Source organism: Lepisosteus platostomus, chromosome 10, assembly GCF_059453375.1.
Source record: "Lepisosteus platostomus isolate fLepPlt1 chromosome 10, fLepPlt1.hap1, whole genome shotgun sequence".
Taxonomy (NCBI): domain Eukaryota; kingdom Metazoa; phylum Chordata; class Actinopteri; order Semionotiformes; family Lepisosteidae; genus Lepisosteus; species Lepisosteus platostomus.
In genome coordinates this window covers 2,944,838-2,957,728 of record NC_142620.1, presented here as the reverse complement: position 1 = coordinate 2,957,728, position 12,891 = coordinate 2,944,838, and the positions used below count along the sequence as shown (strand labels likewise).

The 12,891-nt window shown below is 42.9% G+C and overlaps 2 protein-coding genes and 1 non-coding gene across 3 annotated transcripts; 2 read left to right on the top strand and 1 right to left on the bottom strand.

Moving 5' to 3' along the window:
* Nucleotides 1-602: 602 nt before the first annotated feature.
* Nucleotides 603-5,914, top strand: LOC148653030 (epithelial cell adhesion molecule-like). Its single transcript, XM_088647517.1, has 9 exons — nucleotides 603-868; nucleotides 1,733-1,903; nucleotides 2,264-2,501; nucleotides 3,088-3,159; nucleotides 3,384-3,447; nucleotides 3,663-3,761; nucleotides 4,337-4,519; nucleotides 4,818-4,877; nucleotides 5,242-5,914. The coding sequence occupies exons 1-9, from the start codon at nucleotides 796-798 to the stop codon at nucleotides 5,302-5,304; spliced, it is 1,023 nt and encodes a 340-aa protein (XP_088503643.1). The 5' UTR covers nucleotides 603-795; the 3' UTR covers nucleotides 5,305-5,914.
* Nucleotides 5,915-6,430: 516 nt separating this feature from the next.
* On the bottom strand, nucleotides 6,431-12,261 carry psmc1b (proteasome 26S subunit, ATPase 1b). Its single transcript, XM_088647515.1, has 11 exons — nucleotides 12,177-12,261; nucleotides 11,021-11,074; nucleotides 10,604-10,700; nucleotides 10,361-10,485; nucleotides 10,053-10,238; nucleotides 9,677-9,805; nucleotides 9,443-9,539; nucleotides 8,829-9,018; nucleotides 7,802-7,953; nucleotides 7,480-7,634; nucleotides 6,431-6,783 (listed from the first exon to the last, which is right to left on the bottom strand). Exons 1-11 carry the CDS (start codon nucleotides 12,177-12,179, stop codon nucleotides 6,649-6,651), a joined length of 1,323 nt encoding a protein of 440 aa, XP_088503641.1. The 5' UTR covers nucleotides 12,180-12,261; the 3' UTR covers nucleotides 6,431-6,648.
* A 357-nt stretch (nucleotides 12,262-12,618) lies between these two features.
* On the top strand, nucleotides 12,619-12,691 carry trnar-ucg (transfer RNA arginine (anticodon UCG)). Its single transcript has one exon. It is a non-coding gene; the product is annotated as a tRNA-Arg (tRNA).
* Nucleotides 12,692-12,891: the final 200 nt, after the last annotated feature.

Genomic DNA, 12,891 nt, shown 5'->3' with positions numbered 1-12,891 from the left:
CTGCTATCGACTCTTACTGGATGTATGAAACCATGCTCCGTACGCGTGTGATGTCTGAGGAGGCCTGGGAAGACTTGAAGAGTGAGAGAGCTGTGTCGTGCAGCAGTCCGGGCCAGTCTCACCAGTCTCGCCAGTCTCACAGGGTCTGGTGGCACTTTCCATCCGAGGAGCTGATTGAGCTTGCAGGGCACAGTCGCAGCTCTGCTGACGCAGCCGGACAGCTGTGGGTTCAAGTCCTGGGAGGGCCAGAGTGTAACGGATTGTTCCTGCATAAAAACACCCAGCTCTGTTCATAGGTGTAGACTGGCTTTGGATAAACGCATTAACCATATAAATAATAAATACATAAAACCCCAAAAATGTATATTGGTTCATGGTGTCATGGTGTTTTAGAAGAGTGATCCTTATTTGTTGGTTATAATGTTCTGCAATAAAATAGTTCTCTATTATTTTAGCTCTGATGTAAGTTTAGAAATAAGTTAACTTGGCGGGCAGTATCCTATTGATCGTCGGACACTGTAGCACACTGTCACGCACACTGTAGTGTCACAGAGCAGGCGCTGCTGGTAGTTCAGGTCACTGTTTACTGCAGTGGTGGGTGAACAGCCGCAGGGCTGGAGGTGTTTCAGTGCGTTTCCTGTGTGAATAATCAGCTCTGCGATGACCAGCTGAAGTGCTAATTGACCAGAGCTGGCTGGTTGAACATAACCTAGAGCAGAGCGTGAAGGTGAGTCTGTGGAGAACAGGCGGCTGAATTTTACCTGGCCTGGGTCGGAGGAAAATTTTGCGAAGAAGATGAAGCTGAGAGCGCTCTTCCTGATTCCCGTGTTGATATTCGACCACACGGTCGCCGTGTCCGCGGTCCCAGGTGAGTGAGCAGACAGGAATATTCTGGCTTCGTTGAACATGGGGAATAAGGACTTAAGTACAGTGGAAGGGCTGGTAAACCTCAACTTTAAGTGGGGGTATCTGTGCCAGGAACAGGCATTGGTTTATCATTCTAACTCAGCTTTGTATACTTACTATGGGTGTGTGATGAAAGTTAAGAATAATTAAAAAAAATATCTAGGGAATTGTAAAGTTTTATAGTTTTTAAAAATGTTATTTTAAAATACATTTAGAATTCTGAACACGTGGCTTTCAAAGAAAGAAAAATCTATAAGTAGAAATAGTCTTTCCATCCCGAAAGATGTCTCCCTTGGGCCGTGGGGCTGGGGAACAAGCTACCCAGCCATGTGGTTGAAGCTGATGCCCGTCTTTCACAAATCGGCTGGATGAGATTCTCCTCAGTTTACTAGCAAATCTCTTAAGTTTTATGTTCCAACGTGCATGTGACTTACATAATTGGACTGTTGTAAGCAGAAGGTACTAACACCTCATAATCTTTTAGCATAGCAAGAAAAACAAAGTTGGAACATTTTCTGGAAGTTACCCTTTTTTCCAAAGGCTATTTGATGTAAAACGGTGTTTAATTTTGAAATGGCATGTGTGGGGTTACTGCTGTGGAGGCCATGCGTCTCTTTCTTGTTAGACCTACTGCATTTTTTTTGAGGATGAGACAGTCATCTGTTCAGAGGACGAGTTCCAAGGTATTTTCTAAATCTGAGTTATGAAAGATGAATATTACAATCCCCTCACCCATATTATTTCGACACGCACGTGAACAGTATTCATGTCTGGGCGCTCTGATACTTTTCTGCAGGATGCGATGTCAGGTGTTGTTGTGTTGCAGATGATGAATGCAACGACGAGTTTCCTGCACGCGAGAACTGCGAGTTCGATGAAGTGTGTGAGGACGCCTTCTGCAAACACAACGAGTATGTCACCTGTCACATGAACAGGTGTGGGACTTGTGAGGCTGTCTTTCGTGGCTACGACAATCTCACTGTCAGCTGCAACCAATGTACGTCTGGTACACGTCTGGAACTTTATGCTGCTCTTGCAACAGTATTCTAATTTCAAAATATGTATCGAATAAATATTTTCAGGTTTTATTATTATTATTATTATTATTATTATTATTATTATTATTATTATTATTAAGGAACTAAACTTTCGGGTTTGTTATTGCTTGTATGCATTTCCTCACAAAATGTATTTTGCTCAAGCACAGTTTTGTCTATTATTATTCTCTATATTTTCACAGTAAATGACATAATCGACATTTGATTGTTTTATAATATTTTAGATAAGGCACAACAGCGCTGTTTTAGGAAGGTTCTCGTCAGCATTTAATGCAACCCTTCTCCGTGGCACCCCCTAGTGACGCCCAAGTGCCGCCTGATGCACCTGGAGATGCTGAACAAGAGGCGGACCGGGACCATCCTGCCAGGGGGCCGGCTGGACATCGAGTACGACCCGGAGTGTGATGGCAGCGGCATGTTCAAGCCCAAGCAATGCGACGATGACTCCAATCTCTGCTGGTGTGTGGACAGTGCCGGCGTGCGCGTCACAGACAAGACCGGAGACGACCCCAAGTGCGACCAGCTCGTTCGGGTTCAGTGAGTAAACCTGTGCAGGAGCGAAGGCCCAAAGAATGTTTGTGCTTTTCACATACATCATTAAGTTTTTTTTTTTTACAATTTAGTTATTTAGTAGGGCGGCTACGAAGCCTGTGACCGCACACGGGGGAGAGGGAGGAAGTGTAGGCAGACTCCTCCCACCGCCCAACTTTGAGACACGCCTCCTTTAATATGTCACATGCCATATGGAAGCTCAGCACTGATTGGAGGAGAAGCGTGTCACTCACAGGTAGTGACTCATGCCCGCAGCTGCCCGGGAGGCCACAGTGGGCGCTGTGTCGCTGTGAACAGAGAGAGTATTTATCAATTGAGCCACTCGGCAGAGCTAACGAATGGTTTTGATATTAGCTTCCTGTATAGTCATTTGGTCAGACCCAAGCTGTTGCTCATGGCCAAGGTGCCCAACATGGATGTCATGGTGTTTCTCTTTGTGTTTTTATTCACTGGGTATAATGGATTTTACCTCAGAGTTAAAAGTGTTTAAAGGTTGTCAGTGTCTTCAAAGGTCTGTGTAGTCTGGAAATTGCAGATGTTATGACAGTTCAAAGATTTTCTTGTCCCACAGCCTCATTGATATTTCATTTACCTTCAAAGTGGATTTTGCAACTCTGGCCAGAACAAGAGAGGCAATAAGGCGGTATGTGCTTCTTGCTTTCTTTTTTAACCTTCATCCTTTAAATTCTAATGTAATTCAGTCATCTTTGAAAATAAAACTAACATCATCTTAACTGCATGTGCCTGGCATGTACTAAAACAGGTTTGTTCAGCTGTGATGCGAGAAGAACTTCAACGTGCAAAACCTGTAAAAGAGCCAGTGCAGATCCAGAATTAATAAATATATCTGTGATTGATTTGTTTCAGAAAACTGGCTTTTAAACTCGTCAAAGAATACACGCTGAAGGCAACACAGATCCTGGAGATAAATGTAGGTTTCATTGTTCTTCCAATTCTCATGCGCTTGGCTACAACCTATTCCATTGGAGAATACAAATCCCGTGTAGAAAACAGTTTTGGAAACAGCACTGGCTCAGCTGTGTGTGTTTTCCCTTGCATAGAGATACACAGCTATCCTATGTCCAGGGCTTGAGAACAGGGTACGTTGTCTGTGTGATTTCTACATGTCCTCTCTTGCTGTGCCAGATCCAGGAACTGTCCCAAGTGGTTTCAATCCGGCTGACAGAAAATGGCACCAAAGATCCAGTAGATGTTGCCACAGTGGCTTACTACATCGAGAGAGATGTAAGTGTCACACTTTCTTCCACTGACGCAACAGTGGAAATTTCATACAATTTGGTAAAGGAGTTTGTATGCAGCCTGTTTTCTGTCCATGGTGAAAACATTAAAGACATGTCTCCAGAAAAGCCTGTAAACCTTCCATTATGTTAAAACTCATTCAGCAAGTTGCAGCATGTGAAAGGTGCACCATGATTAGTGATCAAATTAATGGAGGATCCACTAGTTCTGTTGTAATTTTGTTCAGCTTACATTAAGGAGGGTGACAGGGCTTCTGGGATCTGGACAGTGAAAACCCAGTGGATTAGGAATTGACAGTAATACACAGAGCAGAGGACACAGATGGAAACTAAGGGAAGTGTGTTTAACACTGAACAGACAGAGGACAGCTCGTCTCTCCATACACGGCTGTGGGACTGGAAGAACTTACCCAGCCCCGCTGTCAAAGCGGATATTCTGTTTTCTCTCTGGGCTGCAGCTGGGAGGGATACACCGCTCGATGATTGAGATCGGCCACACGGGCTGAACAGGCCAAATGACCTCCTCTTGTCTGTAAATCCCCATGACTGTGCTCTTCACAGCTGAAAAACAGTAAGTTTGGCCTGGAGGTGGATGGAAGGAGCCTGGAGGTGGAGAGGGACTCTATCAAGGTCCTGTTCTTCGACAACGAGCCCCCTCGCATGAACATGAAGACCATCTCCCCCGGCTTCGCTGCCATCATCATCGTCATCGCGCTGGCGGTCCTCACAGGAATCGCCGTCTTTGTGAGTGGCTGACAGCTGCATTCACCCCCATTCCGCTGCACCCCTGACACACTCTCTCGTGCTCTGAATACGCGCTGAGAAACCGTGCTTTGCGCTTGTTGTTTTCTTCCGTTTTGAATCCTGAAGTCGACCAGGGCGGCTCCCCAGGGGTGCCTGTGCTTGCATGTTATAGTGTAGTCTCCCCCAGTGACGTACGCAGGTTAGCACGTTTATCTCGGCAGGTGACGGCACTCCGTGAGGTGTCAGTTCATGCATGAAAATCAAAACGGTCACTGCAAATGTCTTCTCTCCCCCGAAGGTTGTGGTAAGAAGACGAGCCGAACAGGAGAAAAAGCGATTCCAGTTCGAAGTGATTGAGGTATAAGATGGTCTGCGGGCTACAGTCCTGTTATTCTTGAGCGTAATGGAAAATGCATGTTGGGAGGAAATAAGTATTAACATTAAAATGTTGGATGCTTATATCCAAAGCAATTTAGAAAGGTTATTACTGTAGATTGTAAATAAATCTGTCCTAATAGCCAGTTACTAATTCTGGGTAATTGTTAAATTTTAACCTTTCGTTTCAATAGGATACAGAATCCTATTCTGCTAATCAAATAAGCCGTCTGAAGTTTTCTTTTCCATCAGTTCACCCAGGTTATGCATCACCGTTCTTGCCGACTGTTAATGTCTGCAGTCTACCGTGTAAACCACAAGGAGTACTAACTACTCTCTCTTCCCAGGGTCAGGGGATGGATGACTATCATCTGGCTCAGCGAGACACAATGGCCTACTTTGTCATGTAAAATCTGGAAGTGTATGTACATAAGTATTTTATTTAATGTACTAAAAGTATAAATGTAAAGATACCAATTACTTTGCTTGTTTGCTATGCAATGTTTTTTTTTCCTTTGCAAAAAACTAAATTTGATTTATTTTTGTTAAAAGAGGATATAGGTACACTAAAATACTTTACCAATTTCCCCCAATTTTTATTAATTTAAAAAGTAAACATGAAAACAAAGCTGTCAGTTCCAACTTGGGCAGTCACAACAAATAATTGGTGAAGAACGTGCTAACCCACAGCTTTGATTTGGGGAGATTCCCAGACTATCATACAGATGCTGCATCCTCTCATCACATGTTTTTTTGTATGCTGAAAGCCATTGTATATTTTGCATGTTATTAGTTTTTTAATACTGGAATATTAATGTCCTAAATATTTTAATTTGAAACCATTTGCCATATTGGAATATATGCATATATACCTGTAAATCTTTTAAAACTTTTTTGGTTTCATTAAGTAATCTTTTTTTTCAAACTAGTCTTTGGTATAGTATGTAATAGGGCTTACAGGTGACATCAAGCTCCTTGTTTATCAATAAACCTTTAACTGGGTCGGACCAGTCTTTTCAACCTTAGATGCTCATGACTATACCTATGACAGCATTTCAGTCTGGGACTGAACCGGATATAATACACATGCAATAAGGCAATATTTGTAGCAGTAAGACATGGAAATATAACAGTCTTAAGTTTTTCCATCTAAATGAGCTCTATAATTAAAACGATTCTGTGTTAAATGTCATCAAAGACTAGCAATGATCACTCCTCACATACAAAGAAATTAGCAGTTTTTTTAAAAAATAAGGAAATCTCACTGCCTTTATCAATACTTCTAGGTACTTGAACACCAATCCTTCCAACTAATTCAAATACAGAAATCCTCAAAGACGGACCATTAATTTAAAGCTCACTAACTGTGAAGCTGCTTACTTTTTAAATATTCAAACTTTGATTCAGACTGATTAAAACAAATTAACCATGAAAACTGTAATTGTCTGATTAGAAAACTGGTTCAGCACAGCTGTGTTGCAAGGTAGTTAAACTAAGGGAGTTATTTACCCGAGACAGCCAAGAAAGAATGACATATTTCTTATTCTGAAATGAAACAATTTATTGTAGAATAGGCTGATCTTGAATAAATGGCTACCAGTCTGTTTGAACAAAGACTTCTCCATGCAAACTTAACAAAACTGCGATTCAGGGAAAACAGCTTCCATGTTAGCTTTTTATAACCATACATTTAGAGTAATTGATGTATTTAATAGACACGTAAAGAATGCAAAGTCAAAAAAATCTTTCAGGTCTTATAGGTAGAGTCCCTCTGGTGTGCCTTCTTGTTTTTTGTACAGAACATTTTCCTTTGACTTCTTAAAATCTTCATTTGTCACTTTCATCCTGCGCTCTCTTAACGCCATCAATCCAGCTTCCGTGCAAATTGCCTAAAACACAAAAACATTCAAGATGCACTGCATAATGGGTACAGACACATAAAGTAATGGTTCATAATCACAGGATATTTAAATTACTTTATGAGAAAGGTGTGAAGTAAGAATGCATTTCCCCCCAAAAACATCGCTGTTCTGCAAAATTAACAGTCCAAAGCACAATATTACTTAAATGTTTGGAGGTAATTCTTGTGCAGGCATGTACTGTAAAAACGAATGGATACCACCATCGTCTTTCTGGCATTCCGGTGTGGTTAAGTCAGTTGTGTCCGTAAACTGCCACAGGGGGGCAGAAGAACCACTGAAAAGGGGCAGGTATTCCAACACCATCCGCCCCAGCATACACAGAATAAATCAAGAAATAAACCCAACCGGTATAAACAATTCTTTCAAAACAGTTTCAGGAAATGTTTGAATTGCTAAGCATCAGTTGTAGCATTCTCGCGACGCACAGTCAAGATCTGACCCAGAGCTACTGCAGTGCCAATAACCTGCATTCAAGCGCAGGCAGCTTCCTACTGAACTACGTGCACCTCTTTCCAGTACAACCACCCTGTTGCCTGAAGGTGTTCTACTGAGGAAAAGACTCATCTTGCTCTGCCACATAAAGATGTGTGGTTTATGGATTAGATTAATTCAATGTATAATAAGGTTTTGTGGTCGGAGCTGGCCTAGAACGCTAAGGAATACCTTTATGTCTGCTCCAGAGAGGTCATCTTTGGCCAAAATTAAGTCATCCAGCGTTACATCATCAGCCAGAGTCATCCTGCTTGTGTGGATCTGGAAGATCCGTCTCTTGGTCTTTTCATCCGGCAGCGGGAACTCAATTTTACGATCAATTCTTCCTAGAGTAAGAGAAGAGAGGGGACTGCACCATGTCCATGTGACAAGACAGTAAAAACTTCACGCTCCCTTCATCCCCACCCTGTCCCTTCCTGTCTTTTGTGACTCAGCAGTCCTGGCGTGAATGTGCTCACGTGAAGCTCAAGGTGCCTGCTGCACTGCAGCTTACCTGGCCTGATGAGAGCTGGGTCCAGGGTTTCTATTCTGTTTGTTGCCATGATGACTTTAACATCTCCTCTAGAGTCAAACCCATCCAGCTGGTTCAAGAGCTCCAACATTGTCCTCTGAATTTCACGCTCTCCGCCGGAGTTCGAGTCATACCTAAAACAGAATAGGGAATGAAAAATCCCAGACTAATTCCTTACAGTGCCTATATTCAGAAGGCAGTACGAACACTTTTAGTTTATCTGTATCCTTAACTACATATCAGAATATTTTATTTTAAAGCAGCTCATATTTCAGGCAAGTAGTACTGCTCCACCACTGGGTACACAGATGTTACATAGTTAGATTTATCAGAAGAACAAAACCCCTTTTCTACAGGGCTATCATGAAGAGTGTGTTGACATTCTCCACCACTGTGTGGTTTGGCAACACTTCTGAACAGGACAAGAAGCAGCTACAGAGAGTAGTGCTTATCGCCTCCAAAACTGCAGGATGGCATCTTCCCTCTGTGGACACACTCTGGCTCTCTAGACTAAGCACAAAGTTCTAAAGATCCCTGTCACATCCTTCACGCCCTGCCCAACCTCTGTTTACATCTCTCCTCTCTAGTTGGTGTCTCAAGTCTATTAGGACACGGACTACAGGGTTCTGTAACAACATCTAACCGGAGGCTGTGAGATGCATAAACTCTACCCTTTAACTTCAGATATTTTTGCAGAGCTCACTGCTATTCATCTCATTACTGGGGTGTGTTTAGGGTGTTTCCCCCAACGTGCTGGGGTGGATGCACTCTGTGATTAAGCTTTATGATGTATATTTGTAATGTACGACTTTGATTGCATGAGCTCACCGAACCAAATTCCATATAACTTGTGGCGATGGCAATAAAAGTATTGAACTTGGGCTTTAAAGTAATTCCCTCTTAAGATCGCAAGAGAGGGTTACTGCCATGTTGCAGTTTTAACTCATTGCAGAAGAAAATGTAAAAAGACAACAACAGAAGAGCAACTGTCTTGAAGAAAGCCCTTTACCTCTTGGTCCCGATGGCATCTATTTCATCAATGAACACGATGGACGGGGCGTGCTCCTCGGCCACTCGGAACAGCTCCCTGACCAGCTTGGGACCGTCGCCCAGGTACTTCTGAATGAGCTCCGACCCCACCACCCGCAGGAACGTAGCGGACGTCTGGTTGGCCACCGCCTTGGCCAGCAGAGTTTTGCCTTTTGCACGGACAGAATACCGTCAGTGCCCTTTGTTCACTCTAAATACATCCGATACATCTGTATGGAGAAGCTTCATGTGACATCAACAGGACTGTGAATTTTGGAATGGTACGCATCTTTAAAACCCTGAAAATCACAACTCCACAGTGGAGAGTCACAGATAAATCCTTCATTTTTACCAACGGCAAGTGTTATACTAGTAATGGTATGACAATTAATTTAAAAAACATGTTCACTAAAGAAAAATTCAATGACATCAAATGACACGATATCAAGATTGATGGTCTACTCCAGTGTTTACATTTCTATTCCATCTTCAAAGAAATTCAGATTATGTGAATCTCAGAAAGGGAACTGGAACTGAAAACCTGTAGCTGACTCCCACTCCTGCGGATGTTATAGAAACTGCCCAGTTCCTTACCTGTACCAGGGGGTCCATACAGAATAACTCCCTTTGGAGGTTTGATTCCCATCTCCTCATAATACTCGGGGTGGGTGAGAGGTAACTCCACCGACTCCTTCATAAGACAGAAGCACTTTTATCAGCAAAAGAACTCCGTCCGACAACAATACTGGTGTTTAATGTATTTTTAAAAAAAAGGAGAAAAGTGTCCTATTTTCTGAATAACGTAGCTTGAAAAAAACAACAACTTACTTTTATTTCCTGGATTTGGTTATCCAAACCGCCGATATCAGCATAGGTCTCCTGCGGTGCTTTCTCCACCTTCATGACTGTGACTAGCGGATCTGTATCATCCATTAAGACCCCAATGACCGCATGGACCTGCGGACAAAATCACAAACCCCTACATCAAGTGCCAGCAGGGTACTTCCACTAATCAGTCCCTTTCAAAACAAAAAAAGCAGCCAGAACTACCGAGAACCAATTTGCCAAATAATGGAACACAAAACTGCCTAGATTGTTCAGTTCAAAGCAGACATGGCAAATAAACCTGCTTTAACAAAATGATGCAGGAATCTCTCTATATTTCGTTTTTCACTCAATTCAAGAAGCTAAAAAATTGCTTTACCTTGTGGTTCAGCAAAACAGAGCAACCCGGCTCCAGCAGATCCTTGTCTACAAAGGACAGAATGCTGACATAATGCTCTGATCCCACAGATGTAGAAACAATAGCATGGTTGTCATCTATTATTTCCTCCAAGGTTCCAACAGACATTGGTGTCCCCCTCAGATCATCAACCTTTGATCTCTCTTCCTGTGAAATATTATAACAGTAAGAACATATTACAGGGAGACATTTCATGTATCAAGAAACCCATTCTTACAAAATGGAACTGACCCAAACTACAGGATAAGCTCCTTTAAAGGTGACAATACCTCTTGTTTCTCCTCTAAAGGCTTCATCTGTTCTTGATTTCGGATAAATTCCTCCTCCATCAGCAGGTAATCTTTAATCCTCTCCAGTTTCAGCAGTTTAAGCCTACACTGGGTGTGAGGGGTTACTGAGAAAGAGAGAAATATTATGTGTGCATTTTAAAAAGCTGATGCAAGCTTTCTTAAAAACACCCTCAAGGCCTATTTTAGATTGGAACTCATCTGGGTTTTGAAACTGAGCAGTACCTAAAGGTAACTTGCTGGCTGCATCTGGTCCCTTCGACTTCTTCTTCTTTTTCCCAACCCTGGTGGGAATCGGTGGCTCATATTTCTTCTTCTTGTCCTTGAAATAAGACAAGGTGTTAGCTGGGCCCTGCCCCAGGTGCTGCGGGACGGAACGGGTGGCGGAGGGGACGAGCCCGGGCGGAACCGCGATGGTCACACCGACTGCACAATGAATCCATCAATGGGCTTTCCTGGATTAAAACAAAGGAGCGCAGCCTAGGGGGGAGCATGCATGTCTGCAGGGGGGGGGGGTCGTTTCACAGCAGGTTGCCTACCAGACCCTTTGCGCCGATGAATAAACCGGACGGAATGTGACAACGAGAGCAGACGTGCTGCCAGGGAAGAGAACACTGGTTAACGAGCAGGACACCCACTCACCTTGTCATCCTTCTTCCCTCCCCCTGGCCCGTGTCCCCCACTCTGGCTCTGACCCTGGAATCACATGAAAACACGCACCGCGAGTGATGGAAACTCATAAAGCACCCGGCCGGAGATCCCTGCTGGACTACTGCACACACTTCAGTTAGCACTCCGTAGCTACAGATCGCCAACAACACTGCAGCACAGCAGACCCACGATTCAGATCGTCTTAAACAGGAAATTGATCTTGCAGTTCCAGCCATTCGCCACAAAGAGACCGGGCAAGCGATGTACTGGGCAAAATACAGCAATACAACCTGTGAATTACATTCAGATAATCGAAAAAAAAAACGCTGCTTGGTTTGCTTTGAGTTGGAGAAGTCGGAATTCAGAGTGAAACGAAATCCGCGCTATGAACTCTCTATGTGAATGTTGTAGTTTTTATATTTCAAAGCAATTCCCACTGGAAAAGAGATAATACTTGTTACTTAAACCCAACATCATTAGGAATTTAAACCTCAGAAAGGTGGCAGCGGTCCCCGTCTAAGAACAATGTTTTTCCCCATGTTTAATAAACAGCATGTATAGATTTTTTTTGTTAAAACAAAGAGGTTAGGTGACATCTCATGAACCCTTCAATCACACTTCACTTTTAAGCTTATTCTGTAAAAAGACCAAATATGAAACGGGCATATTGAAATATTTGTCGTTTTATTTTTATTTGCTTGTATTATAAACTACCTTTGTAGATGTATTATTATAACTTCATACTGCCCGACCTACAGGAGAAAGGGGAAATCCTTTCCGTATTTCAATCTAACAGAAATTAGCTACCCGAATTGTTTGAGGTGGCCTTTTCCAATAGCAACAAATAAAGGCAAATACAACGGGAGACTTACATAAGATAGAGAAATATATAACAAAAAGAGGGATCCTGTAACCTGTTCAACTTCGCTGTTTCTCGTGAAAACCCGGTTAACAACAGTGACGACTGGGCATGAGTAGACAAAACGAGTCAGTCTAAAGATTTCACTTAAAATACCGTTTTGGCAAAAATTACTGTCTACCGTAAAGTCTGCTGAACGCAAAATAAACCTGTTCGATTTCATAAGATCAATCGCATACAGAATATTGACGACAATAAGCTACAAATAAAGAGATTTTGCTGACTTACCATCGCTCACACAACAGCCGGTCTCTCAGGAAATACGTCACTCTACGGCAAGCGCAAGGTCAAACGTCCTCATGCACGAAAAAGCGAAGCGTCTTTGCTAAGCTTGTCGATGTCTTTATTACCTATAGGGAATGAGGACTGACGGTCTCTGTCCGGAAATATTTACCCTTCGTATGTTAATAACTTCGTTTCGTATAAAACCCATCCAACGTGATATAACGTTTACGTTTAGCTCATTGTAGTTCAGCAAGTGTACCGAAAGCTCATGAAAACAATCATTGTGTAAGTTTTATTGATATAGCGAGATTTTTTTTCCCGATAATAGTAGAATAAATAAAAAAGGTGTCGCATATTGCAGGTAGCACACTAGCAACACAAGAAAAATTAGTCATAACCTTGCTCTGTATTATTGTCTGACCCTTTTACTGCTTTAAATCAGCATGACCGCGTGGCCTAATGGATAAGGCGTCTGACTTCGGATCAGAAGATTGAGGGTTCGAGTCCCTTCGTGGTCGTTTTTAGGTGAGGTGGCTCAGGATCTGCGCCTGTGGCTGGAAGGTTGCTGGTTCAAATCCCCCGGCCGGCAGAGGACTCCTACTCCGCTGGGCCCCTGATCAACGCCCTTAAACCCAGCTGCTCCAGGGGCGCCGTATAAATGGCTGACCCTGCGCTCTGACCCCCAGCATCTCTCCCTGTCTGTGTGTCTCATGGAGAG

Coding starts and splice junctions, on each gene's coding strand:
- LOC148653030 (XM_088647517.1), top strand. CDS start 796: ATGAAGCTGAGAGCGCTCTTCCTGATTCCCGTGTTGATATTCGACCAC. Junction 869..1,732: donor CGCCGTGTCCGCGGTCCCAG/GTGAGTGAGCAG, acceptor GTTGTGTTGCAG/ATGATGAATGCAACGACGAG. Junction 4,520..4,817: donor TCACAGGAATCGCCGTCTTT/GTGAGTGGCTGA, acceptor TCTCCCCCGAAG/GTTGTGGTAAGAAGACGAGC.
- psmc1b (XM_088647515.1), bottom strand. Junction 10,701..11,020: donor GAGGGAAGAAGGATGACAAG/GTGAGTGGGTGT, acceptor TCTTATTTCAAG/GACAAGAAGAAGAAATATGA. Junction 6,784..7,479: donor TCTCTGGAGCAGACATAAAG/GTATTCCTTAGC, acceptor TTTGTGTTTTAG/GCAATTTGCACGGAAGCTGG.